At 36.9% G+C, this 21,983-nt stretch overlaps 2 protein-coding genes across 2 annotated transcripts; one reads left to right on the forward strand and one right to left on the reverse strand.

Moving 5' to 3' along the window:
• The first annotated feature begins 2,080 nt into the window (after positions 1 to 2,080).
• Positions 2,081 to 3,054, forward strand: LOC100758479 (olfactory receptor 4C11-like). The gene is given in 3 exon segments (XM_027421112.1): positions 2,081 to 2,782; positions 2,784 to 2,859; positions 2,894 to 3,054. Coding segments are annotated over 3 exon segments (939 nt in total).
• Positions 3,055 to 18,274: 15,220 nt separating this feature from the next.
• On the reverse strand, positions 18,275 to 19,231 carry LOC100770159 (olfactory receptor 4S2). Its single transcript, XM_027421113.1, has one exon. The coding sequence runs from the start codon at positions 19,229 to 19,231 to the stop codon at positions 18,275 to 18,277; it is 957 nt and encodes a 318-aa protein (XP_027276914.1).
• Between the last annotated feature and the right edge of the window lie 2,752 nt (positions 19,232 to 21,983).

Consider the following 21,983-nt stretch of genomic DNA (forward strand, 5'->3'; position numbering starts at 1 on the left):
AGTGCTCCCAGTGATGATATAACATGAATCATGGGATTAAGTAACATAGTTCAAGAGACTTGAGGAGGGTATTCATGTAACTGTTTAAGTTCTTACAGCCTAAAGAAATTGGGGGCAGTCAGTCCTCCCAAAATATAATAACCTATGCATAGAAGTAAAATTAAGTCTGAGAACCTCTGAAAGACACAAAGCCAGTGTCACTGAATTTACATCAGATGATTCTTTAAGATAGCATTCTGGAGAAGCAGATTCTTCCCATTGCAGGCTCTTCAATGCAATGTAGACCCATGGAAGGAGTCGCCAGATACTGATTTCCACCCACCATGATTCTCTGCCTTTTCTGGTTTCCTGTTATTTCAGACCTTCTACATCACCACTAACTCTACATACTGTGTGTTTACTAGTATTTTTAACCAATGTGCCAATCTAAATTTGCTTCATCTTGTTTGAAAAGTTGAGGTAAGTGGCAGTTGTTTCTGGAAGTTATGCTGTGTTCTGGTGCTATTTGTCTTGAAGACATTGAGGTACATTTCAATGCCCAATGAGAACCTGACAACTTGAATTTTTTTACTACTTTTGGATCGGTATGGGGCATATAAGGATTACAGATATAAAAACCAAAGTATAAATAAAAACTAAGATAATTAACATAACCTAGACTAAAACAACAAATCCAAAACAAAAACAGAAATACTCGTAAAACAGTCAAAGGAGAATATGGATTTTTATGATTATCTTTGAATGCTTCTAAGATAAAGGATTCATATTTCCATTGTTAATGTTAAGACAGCCATTCTTATAGAAGTTAGCCTCTCTTTCTATGTTAAACTGTACAGAGCATGGTATCTTCCATTATGAGTCAATTAGGGAACTCACTAAGAATTTTAATGAATCTCACCTTAGTTTCTCCTTCAGTTTGGGCTTTTTTCTTGGCATTATAAATTATGAATGTAGTTGCTATCTACTGCACATGACAGATAAAATTTGTCAATACATTAATTTTCTGAGTGTCTTATAATCTGAATGACATTCATACTGTTAGATGAATATCAGTGCATTCAGAATATAATAGAGAATATTTCAATTGAAACATCAAGAACATTCTACATAGCAAAAGACACTGGTTTTAGATCTGAGAGCCATGAATACTGAAGATACAAAGATTTCCAAGTCTGTAATTGCACAAAGGAAGCTACATGAAAAGCACAGATTATTTTACCAATAATGCATAAAATTATGAAAAAGTATAAAACTGCTCACTTTAAAATAAACTATAAGTATAATCTTTCTTGCGAGAAATAGATTTTGCTTTAAATATTTCTTCACACAACATAAAAATTAATTTGTTTCTTACAAATGAATCATTTTACATTCTCACCTTCTCATCCACAGACTCATATAGCTATGCTGTTTAGAGAGCAGCAAAGTATCTTTTACTGGTCAAAAGGTAATAATTCCTTTCTTTGTACAGGAAGTTTCTTGATTGAACCATTAAGATAAAAGTAGCATGGATGGGAAAATGACCAAGGTAGGAAGAGAACATTGATTATATTAGTCATTAAATGTTTGATAAAGACACACAATTATTTTCACATTAATGAAATATGAATCTATGATTTTAATTTTTAAAAATATTTTCCTAAATGAGAAAGAAATAAACTACCCTGTAGTAGTTGGCAATGAAAACAAAAGCTATACAATCAATGAAATGTTTAAAATTTACGTAAGTCATGGCTCCCAAATATTTGCCCATGAAACAATAAGATAAGTAATAAAGGAAAATATACATTTCATCATACATTGATTGAGCTGCAAAATTAATCAGAACCATCTTAAAGTCAGTAATTTGTGTGTGAAGAGCACTGTGGAGAAAGTGTCACTCACATCATCTTTTGTGACACTAATATATATTGAAATTGAAGACAGAGTTGAAAAATATTTTAGTAATTCAGATGCAGAATATATTTATGAGAAAGAAATGCATTTTGTTTAAAATTATCTATCACATCATGTATTAAAACTAGTTCGTTTTCTTTTGCAGATGACACTTTTCATACTCTTTCCTTCCCATTCATGAATCATGCAGGTGAATATCAGTGAGACCAGTTTCCTTTTCCTTGGCTTGACACAGGATCCCGGGAGGAGGAACATAGTCATTGCCATTTTCCTGTTCTTTTATACAGGGACATTAGTGGGTAACTTGCTGATCTTCGCTACCATCAAGACAAGCCAGGCTCTTGGGAGTCCCATGTATTTCTTCCTGTCCTACTTGTCCTTGTCTGACACCTGCTTTTCTACAATTTTAGCTCCTAGAAAAATTGTGGATTTCCTGATGAAGGAGGCTGCTGTCTCATTCAGTGAGTGCATAATCCAAGTCTTTACATTTCATTTATTTGGCTCCCTGGAGATCTTCATCCTCATCCTCATGGTTGTTGATCGCTATGCGGCAATTTGTAAGCCTTTTCACTACATGACTATCATGAATCGTCGGGTCTGTGGGATGCTGGTGGCTACAGTCTGTGTAGGATCCTTTATGCATTCTTTATTTATGATATTTCTAGCCTTAACTTTACCCTTCTGTGGTCCCTATGTGACTGATCACTATTTCTGTAACTTGCAGCCACTGTTGAAACTTGCCTGTGCAGACACATATGTGATCAACCTTCTCCTGGTGGTCAATAGTGGGACCCTTTGCACAGTGAGTTTCCTCATGCTCATGATCTCCTATGTCATCATTCTGTATTCCTTGAGAAACCACAGTGCTGAAGCATGGAAAAAAGCCCCATTCCCTTGTGTCTTGTGTCTCCCACATCATAGTAGTAGTCTTGTTTTTTGTACCTTGCATATATATATATAATATATATATATATATATATATATATATATATATATTATCCTGGAACCACCTTCACTATGGACAAGATGATATTGGTGTTTTATACAATCTTTACACCCTTTCTCAACCCTCTGATTTACACACTGAAGAATGCAGAAGTGAAAATGAAAAATGCCATGAGGAATCTGTGGAGCAAAATAGTCTCAGGTGATATATAGGAAATCAAAAAGCATATTTATTTTAATAAAGAAAATCTTAGCTGTTAGGTATATGTTTCAAATATGACTATCCTGGGAATGGATCTTTGATTTGTTCTAGAGAATGTGCAAAATGGATGTATCCTAAAGTAAATATCAAGTTATTCTTTTGGGATATATGAACATTTATCTCAGTCATGTTATAGATATTGAACACTATTATTTCCATGTTCAGATCAAACATCTTATATTTAGAGCACTGGAATGTTTATCTTTTCTCAAATAAATTTCTTATTGATTTTTTCTTTCTGATTGTGATCTTGTTTCCTCATGATGCTTTCAATAATGTCTTCTTCAATAAAAGGAATGTAATGTATTCACAAATTTATAGAAGTTTTGTTTCAAGGTACACTGTGACTGTGCTGTGTGTGAAGTTATGTATGTGTAAAATTGTGTTTGTATGCATGTGTGTGATCATATTCCTCCTCTTCACATACTCCTTATTCTTAACACCTAACTAGGGAACATCTTTAACTAATTGCTATTGTGATTGATGCTATGGGTAGAATATATGTGTGAATGTACCTATCTTTCTATCTATCTGCCTATCATCTCTCTCTCTATCTATCTGTAATGATAAATTTATCTGCCTATAACTCTGTATCAATTATATATATATATATATAATATATATATATATATATATATATGCCAGGTAATTTTCCATTCAGTTTTGAGATTATGCTCTACAGGATTTCTGTGTATGTATGTATGTGTCTTTTGGTTTTTTTGTTGTTGTTGTTGTTTGTTTGTTTGTTTTTGGAGACAGGGTTTATCTGTATACCTTTGGAACCTATAGTGGTACTCGATCTAAAGACAAGGCTGGCCTCGAACTCATAGAGATCTGCCTGCCTCTGCCTCCCCAGTGCTGGGGTTAAAGGTGTGCACCACCAATGCCTGGCTGTATGTGTGTGTCTTTAAACATAGCCTGGAATAATATTATAAAAAGTAGAGAGAACCCACCCTTTGGCAGAGGCCCTCAAATTTAGGAAGATTCCTGATTGAGGCTTTACCAATATTATATTTCTAAAATAATAATTGGACACTTCTGAACTTTTGGGAAACATTTCATCTTGAAATATAAGCATCATAATCACCCTTTTCTAATGGAAAATTACTGTGATTATAGTGTATTATCCTTTGAATTTGAGTTAAATGTGTCTGTGCACCACCAAGTGACTGCAGAATCAAACCTTGGCTTTTTATAAGATCAATGAGTGTTTGTAACTGTTGAAATACCTGTCCAGCCGAGCCACCACTTGAATTTGAAATGTATCTTTTTTAGTATATACATATGCTTTTTTCATTTTTTATTAATTTATTTTTTACATTCCAATCCCACTTCTCCCTCCCTCCATTACTCTCATTCCCTCCACTCCCTTCCTGGTCCCATCTGCTCCTCAGAGATGGTAAGGCCTCCACTAGGAAGTCTACTAAGTCTGTCACATCATCTATTTGAGGCAGGTTCAAGGCACCTCTCTACCCTCCCCCTCCAGGCCCTTTGTCTATGCTGGCCAAAGTATCTCTCCATATAGAATGGGCTCCACTGAGGCCACTAGCAGTGGGTCCAAGATCTAACACTGATGCACAAATTGAAATGTATTTTATAGGACCATGTTTTGAATGTTCTGGATCAGGCTGCATTGCTTCATTGAAGACTTTAGAAACGGTGTTTTGAGGAACCTCTTAGAAGTTTGTTATTAGGTTAAGGACATTGAGTTTATAGCCATTCCTGGTTCCATTTCCAAAATTTCTAGCTCTGATACCATGTGAAAAATGCAGGCTCATGTTCCAGACACTAAATATAGAGATGCTTCTACTGTTACACCTTTCTGGCCATGTTGTACTGATGGCTCTCTGAAAATATGAGCTAAAATTAACCACTCCTTTTTAAACATGCTTCTGTCAATATTCTGTCACAATAATGGTAAAAAAATTGCTAAACATAATGTATACATGTTCCTAACCCAGATATAAATCTTTTTTTCTTTCATCTTTTTTATTGAAAAATCATTTTGTCTCTCTCTTTTATTTTTTCTTTTGCTTTCTGTACAGACTTCAATGGAATAACATTTCCAGGCTACTTGGTCCTCCACCCTCCTCTCTCCTCCCAAAGCTCTCTTTCAATCATATCAAACCTGCTGCAGCTGGGCCTTCACAAACCAGGAAGGAACAGTATGGATGGGGTCCAATGCCCATCTGCCGTTTCATGGCTTGGGGCCGCACACAGTGCAGGCTTTGTTCTATATCCCCAATCACTGGTATTGGGTTTTTTTTTTCCCCAACATTTTTTATTTGAATTAGAAACAGGATTGTTTTACAGGACAATCCCATTACCCTTCTCCCACCCGTCCTCCCCTACCCGCCCCCCCAACTAAAATCTTATCTGTCACATATCTTTTCTGCTCCACCTGGAGGGTGAGGCCTTCCAGAGGGTGTCATCAGAGTCTTTCCTATCCTTTGGGGTAGGGCCTAAGCACACCCAGTGTGTCTTGTCTCAGGGAGTATTCCTCTATATTGAATGGGCTCCCAAAGTCCACACATATGCTAGGGATAAATACTAGGCTTCTACAGGAGGTCCCATAGATTTCTGAGGTTTCCTCACAGAAACATGTTCCTTGGGTCTGGATCAATCCCATGCTGGTATTTCAGTATCAGACTGGGGAGCAAGAGTTCCTGGATGTTCAGGTCAGTTGTTTCTGTGGGTTTCACCAGCCTGGTCTGGACCTCTGTGCTCTTCACTGGTTCTTCTCTGCATCTGGGTTCCTGTTCAGTTTGGTGATTAGTTATGGGTGTCTGCTTCTACTTTCACCAGCTGCTGAATGAAGACATATAAGTCAGTCATCAATATCACAATCAGGGGAGGGCATTTAAGGTAGCTTGTTCTCCATTGCTGAGATAGTTAGCTGGTGTCATCTTTGTAGATCACCAGACATTTCCCAAGTGCCTGATTTCTCTGTAAACCAAAAATGTCTCCCTCTACTATGATATCTCCATTCTTGTTATCGTGTATTCTTCACCTGACTCATAATTTCTGCTCCCTCATGTCCTCGGCATCCCTCTTCTTCTCCTCTTCTCACTCTCCTCGCACCCTCCCCCCTCTTCCCCTGCTCCCAATTTGCTCAGCAGATCTTGAACCTCTCCCTTTCTCCAGGGGACCATGTATGTCTCTCTTAAGGACCTCCATGTTCATTAGATTCTTTGGCAGTGTGGATTGTAGGCTGGTAATCCTTACTTTATGTCTAAAATCCGCATATGAGTGAGTACATATCATGTTTGTCTTTTTGCAATTGGGTTACCTCACTCAGAATGGTTTCTTCTAGGTCCATCCATTTTCCTGCAAATTTCAAGATTCCATTGTTTTTTTTCCACTGAGTAGTACTCCATTGTGTAAATGTACCACAATTTCTCTATCCATTCTTTGGTTGAGGGGCATCTAGGCTGCTTCCAGTTTCTGGCTATTACAAATAGTGCTGCTATGAACATCGTTGAACATATGTCCTTGTTTCCTTGGGTATATGCCTAAGAGTGGAATTGCTGGACCTTGTGGTACACTCATTCCCATTTTTTGAGGAGTCGCCATACTGATTTCCAAAGTAGCTGTACAAGTTGGCACTCCGACCAGCAGTGGAGAAGTGTTCCCCTTTCTCAACATCCTCTCCAACATGAACTGTCATTGGTGTTTTTGATTTTGGCCATTCTGACAGGAGTAAGATGGTATCTCAGAGTTGTGTTGATTTGCATTTCCTTGATGGCTAAGGATGTTGAACACTTTCTTATGTGACTTTCAGCCATTTTAGATTCCTCTATTGAGAATTGTCTATTTAGTTCTGTACCCCACTTTTTAATTGGATTGTTTGGTGTTTTGGAGACTAGCTTCTTGAGTTCTTTGTATATTTTGGAGATCAGCCCTCTGGTCAGATGCGGGGTTGGTGAAGATCTTTTCCCATTCTGTGGGTGGTCGTTTTGTCTTACTGACAGTGTCCTTTGCTTTACAGAAGCCTCTCAGTTTCAGGAGGTCCCATTTATTTATTGCAGGTCTCAATGTCTGTGCTACTGGTGTAATTCAAGGAAGTGGTCTCAAATGCCAATTCGTTCAAGGGAATCTCCCAAATTCTCTTCTAGAAGATTCAGTGTGGCTGGATTTATGTTGAGATCTTTGATCCATTTGCACTTAAGTTTTGAGCATGGTGACAGGTATGGATCTATCTGCAATCATCTGCATGTCCAAATCCAGTTGTGCCAGCAACATTTGTTGAAGATGTTCTTTGTTCCATCGTATAAATTTGAATTCTTTGTCAAAAATCAGGTGTTCATAGGTGTGTGGGGTAATATCAGCATTTTCAATTCTATTCCATTGGTCTACCAGTCTATTTTTGTGCCAATACCAAGCTATTGTCAGGACTATAGCTCTGTAATAGAGCTTGAAGTCAGGGATGGTGATGCCTCCAGAAGTTACTTTATTTTACAGGGATGTTTTGGCTCTCCTGGGTCTTTTCTTTCTCCATATAAAGTTGAGAATTGTTCTTTTAAGGTCTGTGAAGAATTGTGTTGGGATTTTGATGGGGATTGCATTGAATCTGTAGATTGCTTTTGGCGAGAATGCCATTTTTACTATGTTGATCCTTCAAGATCATCGAGATCTTTCCATTTTCTGGTATCTTATTTAATTTCTTTCTTTAAAAACTCAAAATTTTTATGGTACAGGTCTTTCACATTTTTGGTTAATGTTAGCCCAAGGTATTTTATGTTGTTTGTGGCAATTGTAAAGTGTGATGTTTCTCTGATTTCTTTCTCCACCAATGTGTCATCCGTGTATAGTAGGGCTATGGATTTTTTTTGAGTTAATCTTGTATCCTGCCACTTTACTGAAGGTGTTTATCAGTTGTAGGAGTTCCATGGTGGAGTTTTTCGGGTCACTAATGTAGACTATCATATCGTCTGCAAATAGTGAGAGTTTGACTTCTTCCTTTCGGATTTGTATTCCCTTGATCTCCTTTTGTTGTCTTATTGCTCTAGCTAGGACTTCAAGGACAATATTGAAGAGGTATGGAGACAGTGGACAGCCTTGTCTTGTCCCTGATTTTAGAGGAATTGGATTGAATTTCTCTCCATTTAATTTGATGTTGGCTGTTGGCTTGCTGTATATTTCATTTATTATGTTGAGGTATGTCCCTGTTATCCCTGATTTCTCCAAGACCTTTATCATGAAGGGGTGTTGGATTTTGCCAAAGGCTTTTTCGAAATCTAGTGAGATGATCATGTGTTTTTTTTTTTTTTCCTCAGTCTGTTTATATGGTGGATTACATTGATGGATTTTCATATGTTGAACCATCCTTGCATCCCTGGGATGAAGCCTACTTGGTCATGGTGGATGATTTCTCTGATATGATCTTTAATTTGATTTGCTAGGATTTTATTGAGAATATTTGCATCAATGATCATGAGGGATATTGAGCTGTAGTTCTCTTTCTTAGTTGTGTCTTTGTGTGGCTTGGATATCAAGGTTATTGTAGCCTTGTAAAAAGAGTTTGGCAATGTCCCTTCTGCTTCTATTTTGTGGAACAATTTGAGGAGTATTAGTATTAGCACTTCTTTGAATTTCTTGTAGAATTCTGCAGTGAAGCTATCTGGCCCCGGGCTTTTTTTGGTTGGAAGACTTTCAATGACTGCTTCTATTTCCTTAGAGGTTATAGGTCTGTTTAAGTTGCTTATCTGTTCTTGATTCAATTTTGGTAAGTGATAACTGTCCAGAAAATTGTCCATTTCCTTTAAATTTTAAATTTTGTGGAGTACAGGTTTTCAAAGTATGACCTGAATATTCTCTGGATTTCTTTATTGTCCGTTGTTATGTCCCCCTTTTCATTTCTGATTTTGTTAAATTGCATGATCTCTCTCTGCCTTTTGGTTAATTTGGATAACGTTTTGTCTATCTTGTTGATTTTCTCGAAGAACCAACTCTTTGTTATATTGATTCTTTGAATTATTTTCTTTGTTTCGACTTTATAGATTTCTGCCCTCAGTTTGATTATTTCCTGGCATCTGCTCCTCCGGGGTGAATTTGCTTCCATTTTTTCTAGAGCTTTCAGCTGTGATTCAGTTCTCTGGTGTGGCTATTCTCTAGTTTCTTCATGTGAGCATTTAGAGCTATGAACTTTCCTCTTAGTACTGCTTTAAAAGTGTCCCATAAGTTTGGGTATGTTGTGTGAACATTTTCATTGAATTCTAGGAAGTCTTTAATTTCTTTTTTTATTTCTTCCTTGACCCAGGAAAGTTGCAATTGCATGTTGTTCAATTTCTATGAGTTGGTAGAATTTTTTGCACTTTGATTTGTTTTTGATTTCCATCTTTAAAGCATGGTGGTCTGAAAAAGACACAGGGGATTATTCCAATTTTTTTGTACCTGTTGAGGTTTGCTATATTGCTGAGACTATGGTTGATTTTTGAGAAGGTTCCATGGGATGCTGAAAAGAAGGTATATTCTTTTGTGTTTGGATAGAAAGTTCTATAAATGTCTGTTAATCCCAGTTGGGTCATAACTTCTGTTCGTTCCTTTGTCTCTTTGTTAAGTTTCTGTCTGGTGCTCCTGTCCAGTGGTGAGAGAGGGGTGTTGAATTCTCCCAATACAACTGTGTGAGGCCTTATTTGTGATTTGAGTTTTAATAATGTTTCTTTTATGAATGTTGGTGCCTTTGTATTTGGGCATAGATGTTTAGAATTGAGAGTTTTTCCTGATGGATTTTTCCTGTGATGAATATGAAGTAACCTTCATCTCTTTTTATTGATTTTAGTTTGAAGTTTATCTTGTTAGATACAAGGATAGCTTCCCAGCACATTTTTGGGGTCCATTTGATTGGAGTATTTTCTCACAACCATTTACTCTGAGGTAATGTCTGTTTTTGAATTTGAGGAATGTTTCTTGTATGCAGCAGAAGGATGGATTCTGTCTTCATATCCAATCTGTTAGCCTATGTCTTTTTATAGGTGAGTTAAGACCATTAATACTGAGGGAAATTAAGGTCCATTGAGTGGTTATTCTTGTTTATTTTTGGTTTGTTGTTTTTATTGGTATTGTATGTGGATTTACCCTGCCTTTTATTTTGTGTTTTTGTAGAGTGGGATTATCTATTGCCTATGTTTATGCTAGTGTAGTTAATTTCCTTAGTTTGGAGTTTTCCTTCCAGTACTTTCTGTAGCTGGATTAGTGGTTACATATTGTTTAAATCTGGTTTTGTCATGGAATAACTTGTTTTCTCCATTTATAGTGATTGAAAGCTTTGCTGGGTGTAGTAGTCTGGGCTGGCATCCATGTTCTCTCAGAGTTGGTAGAATATCTATCCAGGTCCTTCTAGCTTTCAGAGTTTCCATGGAGAAGTCTGGTGTAATTCTTATAGGTTTGCCTTTATATGTTACTTGGCCTTTTTCCTTTGCTGCTCTTAATATTTTTTCTTTATTCTGTACGTTTGGTGTTTTAATTATTATGTGATGAGGGGACTTTCTTTTGTAGTCCACTCTATTTGGCATTCTGTAGGCTTCTTGTACTTTCATTGGCATGTCTTTCTTTAGGTTGGGAAAGTTTTCATCTATGAATTTGTTGAATATGTTTTCTGTACCTTTGAGTTGGGTTTCTTCAACTTCGTCAATACTTATTAGCTTTAGGTTTGGTCTTTTCACGGTGTCCCAAATTTCCTGGATATTTTGTGTTACGGATTTGTTAGATTTCAGATTTTCTTTGCTTGACGAGTTTATTCCTCTAGTTTGTCTTCAGCGTCTGAGATTCTGTCTTCCATCTCTTGTATTCTATTGGTTATGCTTGCATCTGTGGTTCCTGATTGTTTACTCAGCTTTTCCACTTCCAGCATTCCCTCAGTTTGTGTTTTCTTTATTGTCTCTAATTCAGTTTTCAGGTCCTAATTGTTTCCTTCAGCTGTCTAATTGTATTTTTTTGGCTTTTTTGACTTTACTTGATTTCTTGATTCTTTTGGTTTGTCTTTTCTTCCATTTCTCTGAAGGATTTTCTGATTTCCTCTCTTAAGTTCTCTATCATCTGCATGAAGTTGTTTTTAAGGTTGCTCTCTTCTGCTTCTTCTGTGTTGGGATGTTCATGTCTTGCTGGTGTGGAGTCCCTAGACTCTGGTGGTGTCATTGGTTTTCTTGTTGTTGGATGTGTTCTTATATTGTGGTCTTCCCATCTCTTGTTCCAGTGGGTACAGTTGGTGTCACTTCCTTTCCTGGTGTGTATGGTCCGGTGTTATCTTCAGGTGTGTGCAATTGACTTTGATACTCTGATGGGTTTCAAATTGGGTGCAGGCAGGTCTGAGGTACTGGCTCTCCAGGTGGGTGAGAGCAGCACTGGCCCAAAGATGTCAGCAGACTCTGGGTTGCTTGATCCTCAGGGGTTGAGTCATCCTGCCGAAGATCCCTGGGCAGGGTTTGCCAGGGTGGGCAGATGGAAGTTGGACCCACGTCAGGGGCTGAAGAAGCTCACCTCTGCACTCTCTGCACTCTGTGGGGGCCAGAATGCCCCAGCGATCTCAGAAGAGTCAAGATCCCAGGGCCCTCACGGACCAATTCGGTGTTGGGTGTTTTATAGACAGAGTTTTTATGCCAAGAGCCAAGTGTTTCTTATCTCTCTCTCTGGCAAACAAAACTAGCCAGATATAAACCTTTTTCAGAGTAGAATTTAATAATGCCAAGACTGAGAGGAGAGTGACCAGCTTCCCATCTGGATCAAACAGCCTCTCTGCCCTGGGTCCTGGTGCAAGACCCTAGGCCCTTCCCTGATCAACCTCAGCCACACAAGCAGGTCAGTAGGAAAAACTCCTGCAGGCAGGCTACCTCCACACCCCCACCATCGACACCCCCCACTCTGCCCCAAACCCACCCTTCTCCTGAAACCTCAGTGGCTCCCCTGGGACACAGACATGTAGTTATATATTATTTTTGACTTATTAAAGCTTGCCTGAGGATTTAGAAAGCAAAACTAGCCTCAAGATAAAGAGATCAGGCTGTAGCGGTATATACTTTTAATCCCAGGACTCAGGAGAAAGGCAGATGGATCTCTGAGTCCAAGACCACCCTGGGCTACTGGATAGTGAATCAGAGCTCATGCTTTTAATCCCAGTATTTGAAAGATATAAAAGGTAGAGGCATTCAGTCTGAGAGTTAGTCTCTAGCCATGGTGAGAAGATTGTAGCAGTCTGAGTGAATCTGAGCATCAGTGAAGTCAGGAGCAGTTTGCGGATCTGTTTGAGCAAGAGTAGTATTTTTTGGCTGTAACTTTTTAAAACAGTCTTCAGCTGCCACCAAAACTTGGGAGGCTTTTAGCATTTTCTTTCAGTCCTTCTCCTCAGAATGACACTCTCAGTTCAGGGCAACAAGCTAATTCTCGGTTTCAGATGCACTATGCCCCAAAGTTCACTGACATTGTCAGCAGATTTGGTAAGTTTATTTGGAATCCTTAAAGGAAGGGATTAGTTTAAAAAAAGAGAGTTTTTTTCCACACACTAAAAAATGGAAAGAACTATTAAGATAGAGAAAATTAGGTCTACATATGATCACATAATGGACGTTTTAAAAATGCAACAAACAAATGAAGGAATAATCAACTTAGCTGGGATTTGCATACAGTTAATTATCAATTTGATAATCTTTGTTGTTGTTTTGATGACTCTTGGTTTATCTCTTAAAAAGTTGCTTGTAGTGAGTGCTAGGATAGAGGTCTAGGAAAAACTTATTAAAGTAGATTATAGAGATATTCTAACCCAGAATGAGAAATTTAAATAGGGAAACAAATTCAGCATTGCATTCTAAGGTTAAAAATGAACACTCTAAGGTCTTAAGAGAACCTCCTTTAATTTATCCAGTAACCTTACAGGGAGTGACAAATGAAGGAGATTCTATAAGAGCCTATATCCCCTCCCTTCTGGATTATGAAGGTGTGGCAATGGCAGGCATTGGACAAAAGGATATCAACCAGATATTTTCAAAGTAATTGTTTGCCTTCAGGATATTATTTGAGGGGAGACCCTTGACAGCCCCTATGCCAAATTCATTTTAGTTGTTCCCTGCAACTATGGAGCAAACCCCTTCCCAAAGCAAATAAAAACTGTAATGCCTATTGTAAGAAAACATACTGCTCTGGATGATAGAAGAGCTTCAGAAGAGAAAACAAAAGAAATTCAGGAGAAACCATAAATCAAATTGATAAAGATTAGAGTAGGAACCTTCCCAAAGTTAGGGTTGGGGAAGAGGTTTTTTGTTTTTGTTGTTGTTGTTGTTGTTTTCAGAAAAATTAAAATATCCTTCTTGAAGAATTTAACACCTTTGAGCAAATATGCATCCAAAGAAGAAGAGAGAGCTACCTGGAAAAAATTACCAAGAAAAAAAATAATCTGACCTAATGTAATCTTAGAAGTCTCCAAAATGAAGTTTGAATTTAAGCTTGGGAGACAGAGGCAGGCATATCTCAATGAATTTGAGACTAGCCTTGTCTACAAAGTGAGTTTTAGGACAGCTAGGGTTGTTAACATGGAGAAATTCTGTCTTGAAAAACAAAAAAAAAAAAAAAGAAGAAGAAAGAAAAAGAAGATGGGACCCACAGATAACAATTTCACCAGGACTGTGATAACACCAGTAAGCAGAACAATGACAACTAAGATCAACTTTGGACAACAAATTACTCAGAACAATTTTGAGGTGGTGAGCAGAGATCATCTAACCTTACAGACAATGCTCAAAACAAATTTGAGGTGGCTAGCTTAAATGATCAAGCCTCTCAGACTACTGTAACCAGGACTTGAGACAAGCCCTATACCTTCCAATTATTTGTAGACTGGACAAAATTACAAAGGAGAGGGCCTAGGCCCTGGTCCAAATGACTTGACAGATTTTTGACCATCCCTTATGGAAGGCCTTACCCTCCCTGGGGAGTGCAAGGGGGTGGGAGGGAGAGGGAACTGAGATTAATACATAAAATAAGATTGTTTCTAAGTTAATAGATTTTTTTAAAATAAAAGGAAAAAATAACATGCAGCATCTCCTCCTCGGTAAGAATAAACTAGAAATTTTTCCAATAGATTTAAGAAATGAATAATTTTCCCACATAAAAAAATAATACACCTTGAGAGTTAACCCAAATTTTTCTTTTCAGGATCCTGTAAAGATGCTATCACACCCAGACAGCACACCCACATTCCCAAGAGGTGGGGTGGGTGGTTTTTGATAACTCATTGGGTTATGAATATTTGTCATTGACATTTTTTGGTTATGGTCAGGAAGAAAGTTGAACAGAGGGGATTAGATTCAAGATTTTTTTTTGAAAGAAAAAGGAATACAGATATGATAGGATTAAAAGGATAGATTATTGAATATACTCTAAAAAGAAACAAGGGAGGATATAAATATAAGATGATAAGGTTATTATTGAAGCTACATTTAAAAAGCAACTACCAGTTTTAAATAGTTTACATTGGATTGGACTATGGTATATTGTATACAAATATTGTATATTGATACAAATTTGAGTTTAAAATATTAAAACATACTATACATGCATTTCTAATTTTGTTCAAGGTGTGGTACCTATAGAGCTCATTTATTACTGTAACGCAAATTTCTAGTCCTTGAAAGTTATTTCCAACTCTATAAAATAAAGAGGAAATGGAGGTTAGTAAATAGACAAATACACACAAATTATAGTCATATTAGGTAATGTCTTCAAGGTCAAACAAAGATGTATTTTTGGTTGATGGGTCATCTTCAAACACTTTAGAGATCTATAAAATTTGGCATTAAAATATTTTAATAACATAGATTTTTTTATGGCAATGAGATATGTCTGCACCTTACAGCACCAATAAATAATCCTACACCAGCAAATCCTAAAGAAAGGAAACACACACACTACCAACACCAAAAAATAGGAGGAATCAGGAACCAATGATTCCTTAATATCAATGGACTCAACTCACCAATAAAAGGACACAGGCTAACAGAATATATAGGAAAAGAGAATCCATCCTTCTGCTGCATACAAAAACCCACTTCAAATTCAAAGATAGACATTTCCTCAGAGGAAAGTGTTGGGGAAAGACTTTCCAAGCAAATGGAATTAAGAGGCAAGCTGGTGCAGCTTACCTAATACTAACAAAATAGTCTTTATGTGACAAGTAATCAAGAGAGATGATGAGGACATTTCAAATTATTCACAGGAAAAATCCAACAAGTATGCGTTTCCTAATTATGCTATATTCCATTCATTTTACACTTGAAATCAAGTTCATAAATGAAGGCTTAAAATCTCATTTCAAAAGTCTACATGAGTACACAAGTGTGTCCCTGTGCTGTTGTTTGTTTTCTTTTCTTTTACAAATATGCAGCATAGAAAGTCTCCAAAGTAGTGTGAGACTCAGAGATAAAGAAATGACAACTCCTGCTAGGTGGTGGTTGCACAGACCTTGAATCCCATCACTTGAGAGGCAGAGGATGGCAGATTTCTGTGAGTGTCAGGTCAGCCTAGACTACAAAGCTACACAGAGAAACACTCTCTCAAAAAACAAAACAAAAAAAGAAAAGAAATGACAGTTCCTTATATATAGTTGTTAATTTTTACTGAACATGGAGCATAAAAAAATAAGAATTTTTTTATGTATATTTTAAGCTGTGTCAATATCTTCCTCACAGAAACCTGCCCTATCCTTACATAGTAAATAAGACCCTTGTGGCAAAATAACCACATACATATACGTATGTATACACACAATGATTATGGTGATGGATATCCTAATATATTTACATTCAATATTCACTTTTCATACTGTATGCAGTTGAACCATATATAAATATGAAATAAAAATCATTTTGTCAATATTACAATAAATATGGACAAGAAAAACTAATGAGGTGGAACTAACTTAATCTGGAGTATAGGATATTATCACATTGAGGATATTAATAGGCATTTCATTTATATCCCCTTAGACTTTCAGTGAACTAGGAAGGATCTATGGGTTTGTTTTGCCTCATAGCTGATGAACTAGGGCCTAGACAGTGAGTAGGATCTCCTCGGATATACAAACATGATATTTCTGATGTCCATCATCTGTACCACAATCTATTCTAAAAGAAAATAATGGCTTGAAAGGTATTCAAGTATTTCTATAGTCTTTTAAAAAGACACCACATTTAAAGGTCAGGAAGCCATTTGCCAAAAGGATCTTCAGGGTGACACAGATTTTAGCAAGATTTTTTTTTTTGTTTCTAAAATAGGGAAGGAAAAAGTGTTGGGAATTAAGAAACATAACAAGAAGGATAAAATATAATGTAAAGGAAGGAAGAATATATAGTCAAGTTACAGATTTTATTTACATGGAGAGAAAGAAACCTCTGCAAGGATTATCTGATTTAGCAAAGTGAAGGTGAACAGATGTCTAATGGAATCACTCTATTAGGCTGCCCATGAATTTTTTATGTAGCCAATATTGACTCTGAAATCCCAATCCTTTTCCTGAACCTCTACCCACCCTCTGGGCCCACATGCAGACACCTCTTCAGTGCTAATTTTTTCAGGCTTTTCTAGTAAATATATTGTTTATTTTTATACATTTAATCATAAGAGTGCAAAAATGTTATTCTTAGACAATACAGGCTTTCCCAGCAGCAACACTTAACTTGATTGTCACCATAATTAAAACATATGTATAGGTAGAAACAGAAGTTGGATAATTAGACTTTAGTAAAATACAATGAAACTATTGCAAAGACATATTTATACCCAACATTTACTCTAAAATAAATCTCAGTATGTGGATCCCAGTGAATGGAAATTTTATATCATAAATCTATGTCCAGAATGAGAATGCGAAGAGTGGAATGGTATAAATGAAATGAGAGCTCTTCCAGAGCACTCAATCCATGATTATAATTGTTGGAATAAAAGAAAATGACTAATAAGAAAGAAAACATTACTTATCAAAACCAAATGATTAAAATTAATCTTTTGCCTTCTAAATATGTTTTTTCTTATGTTCTTTGCCAGTTGTACAACAGTTTCAATGTTTGAAGCTTAATATTCTCCTTATTTTCTAAAATCTGTTAAGAAGACATTAGCAGGGATGAGATCCTTACCATGTGTATGACCATTTTGTCTGGGGCCAGGAAAGATCATTAAGAAATATCTTGAGGTAAAAACCTCCAGTTCAGCTCCGGCCTACAATTGTATTGCAGATTTGAGCTAATAGACTAATGAATGACATAGCCTCAGTAGAGAATGTCCCCTAGTTTGTATCTCTACAAAACTAAGCATTTGAGTAGGCCGGCACCTGGGAAGATGGTGAGGTGTGTAAGTAACAAGAGAGGACACAGAGAGTTAGGATCTAGCTGGCAGAGGAGGAGTTACTGCAGGAGCCAGAAATGGCCTAATGGCCTTGGAAGCAGGATTAGAAAAGAGCCAGGAAGTTCCCAAATAAAGAAGAGACTCTAGTTTTGCAGCAATGAACTGAGAGCTCTCTGAAGATGACAGATGCCCGTGTTTGGTCTTTATAACCATTGGGTTACTAGCAGTCTCCACGTGCATGCTCCCCCAATCAGGCCAAACCTCATGGCTACCGTGGCTTCGGGCTGAGACATGCAGGGCCACAACATCATTTATTAATGTAATATATACCCACTGAGAGCTCAGTAGAACAATACCACTTTTTTTTTCATTTTTTGAGACAGGGTTTCTCTTTGTAGCCCTGGTTGACCTGAGACTTTTTCTGTATAATAAGGTGGTCTGGAAATCACAGAGATCCCCCTGCTTCACAGTGCTGGCATAAAGGCATCTACCGCCATCACTCAGCTTACATACCACAGTTCAAAGCCTTAGAAACAGACTTATGTATCTTTTTGGCATGCTTTCATATTAAAATTAAATAGTTAAGTAGCAAGAAGAGAGAGGAATATTTTTATATGAGCATTATTATAACTGAGTAATAGAATTTCTTTTTAATTCACATTCCCAAAATAATTTGGTCATAAAAGATTACAGTATGATCATGATTATCATACCTCTCTTCCTTGTAACACAGTGTCCCATCATTTCTCTCCTGAATCCTATGAAGATGAGGTTATTGTTTCACTAACCCATGGCATTAGTCAAGGCTGAAGAAATTGATGTTTGCCAACTTAAAAAATAATTCTGCTACTTTCTAGTAGTCTCCCAGGAAACCTTTCTAGTCCACAGCTTCCTCATTGCATTCTTCACTTCTGCATTTCTCAGAGTGTAAATCAGAGGGTTCAGCATGGGAGTGATAATGGTGTAAAATACAGCCACCATCTTATCCTCTGAGAAGGTAGTGTCAGGCCGCATATACATGAAAGTACAGGGACCGAAAAAGATGATGACCACAGCAATGTGAGAACCACAAGTGGAGAGAGCTTTGCGCCTCCCTTCTGCTGACTGTTTTCTCAGAGACACCAGGATAACTGTATATGAGATTAGTAAGATAACAAAACTGCCCAGTGCAATGGTACCACTGTTGGCTGTCACAACAACACCAACAATGTAGGTGTCTGTGCAGGCAAGTTTCAGCACAGGGTGTACATCACAGAAGTAGTGATCAATCTCATTGGGTCCACAAAACGGGAGCTGTACCACCAGAGCCACTTGGATAATGGAGTGTAAGAACCCACCCACCCATGTTCCCAGCAACATCTTGTTGCATCTCTCTCGGTCCATGATAGTCATGTAGTGGAGGGGCTTACAGATGGCCACATATCGATCATAGGCCATGACAGTAAGGATGAAAATCTCAGTGCAACCAAAGAAATGAACCCCAAAGAGTTGCAACATGCACCCCACATAAGAGATGGTTTTTTTCTTCACTAATAGGTCAACAATCATCTTAGGTGCTGTGACTGAGGAGTAGCAAATGTCCACAAATGATAGAAAGTTGAGGAAGAAATACATGGGGGACTTGAAAAGATTGCCAACACAAACTGTGAGCATGATGAGAAGGTTGCCCAATACTATGACCATATAAAAAAAGGAAAACAACACAAAGCATACTTCTTCAACTTCTGGGTTCTGTGAAAGCCCCCAGAAAATGAACTCAGTGACATTGTTTACTCCTTCTATGGAATATGTTCTTGAGGCCATGCTCACATAGGACATTAAATTACCTGAAGGAGAAGTGAAAAAGACTCACATTCATTTCTATTTTATAACAAATGAAAAATAATGGTGACTGGAGTTGGAAGGTGAGAACTGACATCTTCCATACTCAGGCTTCAGTTTGAATGTATCTGCTCTGATCAGTTTGCCGCAGTGTTATATCCCTGAGCTCCTTTCCATTCAGATGACATGTGAAGTCCAAAGAAACAAGGCTGCTTCTTGCAGTATTGCATGACACCTGAAAACTCACTCCTTTGTATTGTAAAATTTGTACATCGTTTCCTAAATATACTTGGATCTTATTTTGTATATGATTTCTATTGAATTTTAAACAGACTACTTTCTGAAGTACCAGAATGTTTGCTGCATTTCTTTATACAGAAATGATAATGTTTGCTCAGATTTGCCCTGCTTCATACTGCCCTGCCTGACTGTCCTATCTGCTCAGAAATCACAAGTAGCATAGCTGCAATGACTTCTGCAATCAATCCTCCCTTCCCCTGAAAACTGGATCATCTTGAAATGAAATTATGGCCTGTCATCAGGCTTCATATGTTCAAAATCATGTGGCTGTACAGAAAGAAACTTAAGTTAGACATATTTGATTCTGAATGCACAATAAGTCCGATGAATCATTTAACTTTATGAGACCTCCATTACTTCATTTTTATAATATAAAGTATTAAGTCATAAATACTTGTCCTAAAATTTTACTTCTACAATGAAATTAAATCACTCCATAAGCATAGAATCACCACAGAATCCCAAAGAAGAGGTAAACATAAGGAAATATTCATCAATATTGTAATAATTATTGATAATAGAAGAATCTGCTGTAGATGAATCCAGCTCTGCCTGCTCGATCAAGGTAGAAGAATAAAAGCCCCAGTTAATTTCTTCATCAGGAAATGGGTGTACCCCAGAATTTCTCCTCAGTTTCCTTGATGTGATATTTAAATTCCTACATGAAACATAGAGGAAAACAACATCAAATACAAAAGAGGAAGATTTGCCATTTTAACATCAGCTTTTCTTCATGCATTCTCATATTTCCTGCTTCATGTTAGCTACATGATATCACTCCATGTGGATGATTTTGAATTCAATATGTATGGGAGAGATTATCATTCAATTGGGATGGGATTATTCTAAGGATAGGAACGAAGTTTATTTCAATAGAAGTGTCCTTAACAATAGAATCACAGGCATTCTAATGGGCATCAATGATATGGAAAAGCACATGTGGATAAATTTGGATTAATAGGTCTTTCAATAGGTTCCCTCAAATCAATGCATGGGGATAAGTGATCCCTGTGGTGGTGAACTATCCTTTGGGGAACGCATCTTTCAAGGTCCACTGTGCTTAATTCTTTCAGCCACAGAATTGTGCAATTTCAGTTGTCTTTTGCAGAAAGAACGGTGCAATCATGAGCTTCTGAAAAGCCATGAGTGCTGAGTATCTTCAGGTTTAGTCCTAGAGTTGTATAAATGTCCCTATGTATCTATCTTCTTTTGTGTGTTACAGATAAATGGGGGAAATGGACAAGAGAACAGCAGAAGTCTAATTACATTTGGAATCAAGCTTAATTCCTAAGGTTTTGTTAACTGCTCTTCTTTGGCATCCTACTGACTTTAAAAATACAAATTATTCACCAACATTGAGCTCCTATCAGAGAAGTTTAGCGTAATTGTTACAGTGTTTCCTGATTTGTTTATCTAGAACAGATACACACATAAAAGTGGTAATGCCCCTATACTGTCTAAAGCACAGAGTGCTAGTGGAAACATTCTTTCTCTAGGACAATGTGTAACTGAAAGCTTCCTCCTACTTTTTTCAGCACTTCAGACTTGGTGTTCTCTCCAATGACTAGCATTTTCTTATTCCACTTTATGACTCACTGTCTCTAAGTCAGCATACATACAGATATATCATTCTCTTACCATTGCCTTTATAAACATACACTCCCTTTTCTCAAAAAATATGAAAAACAGGGCATTTTAATTTTCTTATATATTCAAAAAATTGACAACCCACCCCTTCCACAAATATTGTTTTCTTAGTTTGAAAAGAAGGGACAAATCTTGTTCACATTTTCCAAATGGGCTTAAACTCAAAAATTTTTAAAATCTTCTCCTTAGATAGTGTAGTAATCTAAGTAATTACAATAATTAATACCAGAGAATCCTTGGTCTCTTCCACACAGGGGGGGCAGAACTCAATCTTCCTTATTCCAGGTCTTCTCATTTACTGAAATAAGCCTGGTCATTGTGCCTTTGCTAATAAATTATCCTTTTCCACTTCTTATGTAGTCTGGTTAAGGAGAGGAAGAAAACCAGTAATGACCTTAGGGAGAATGTATTCCCAGAGTCTTCCTTCATGGTCAAAAGAAAATTACAGATCTAAAATGATCTTTAAACTCTAGTGTCTGTTGAATTTAAAATTAAATAACTATTTTATATGTAGAAGTTCATTGAATCTCAGGTCAAAACCATAAGCCAAAAAAATTTAGCAAACAAAAAGAATACTTTCAGTGTAATTTATTATTTTAATTAATATGCATTTACACCTATGCTAAATAACATGCTTATTTTATTACCCAATTCATTCCATTGTTTAGGTTTGAATTTCTCTATTTCTAACAAACTAAAAAAAAAAGATATAAAGAACAATAATTGGAGAAATAGTCACTCTTAAAGTACTTGACCAAACATAGTACTATACACTTTTAATCCTAGC

This window comes from Cricetulus griseus, chromosome 6 (genome assembly GCF_003668045.3).
Source record: "Cricetulus griseus strain 17A/GY chromosome 6, alternate assembly CriGri-PICRH-1.0, whole genome shotgun sequence".
NCBI classification, from domain to species: domain Eukaryota; kingdom Metazoa; phylum Chordata; class Mammalia; order Rodentia; family Cricetidae; genus Cricetulus; species Cricetulus griseus.

Excerpts from the sequence above, each read along its gene's own strand:
- LOC100770159 (XM_027421113.1), bottom strand. The coding sequence starts at position 19,231 with ATGGCCTCAAGAACATATTCCATAGAAGGAGTAAACAATGTCACTGAG.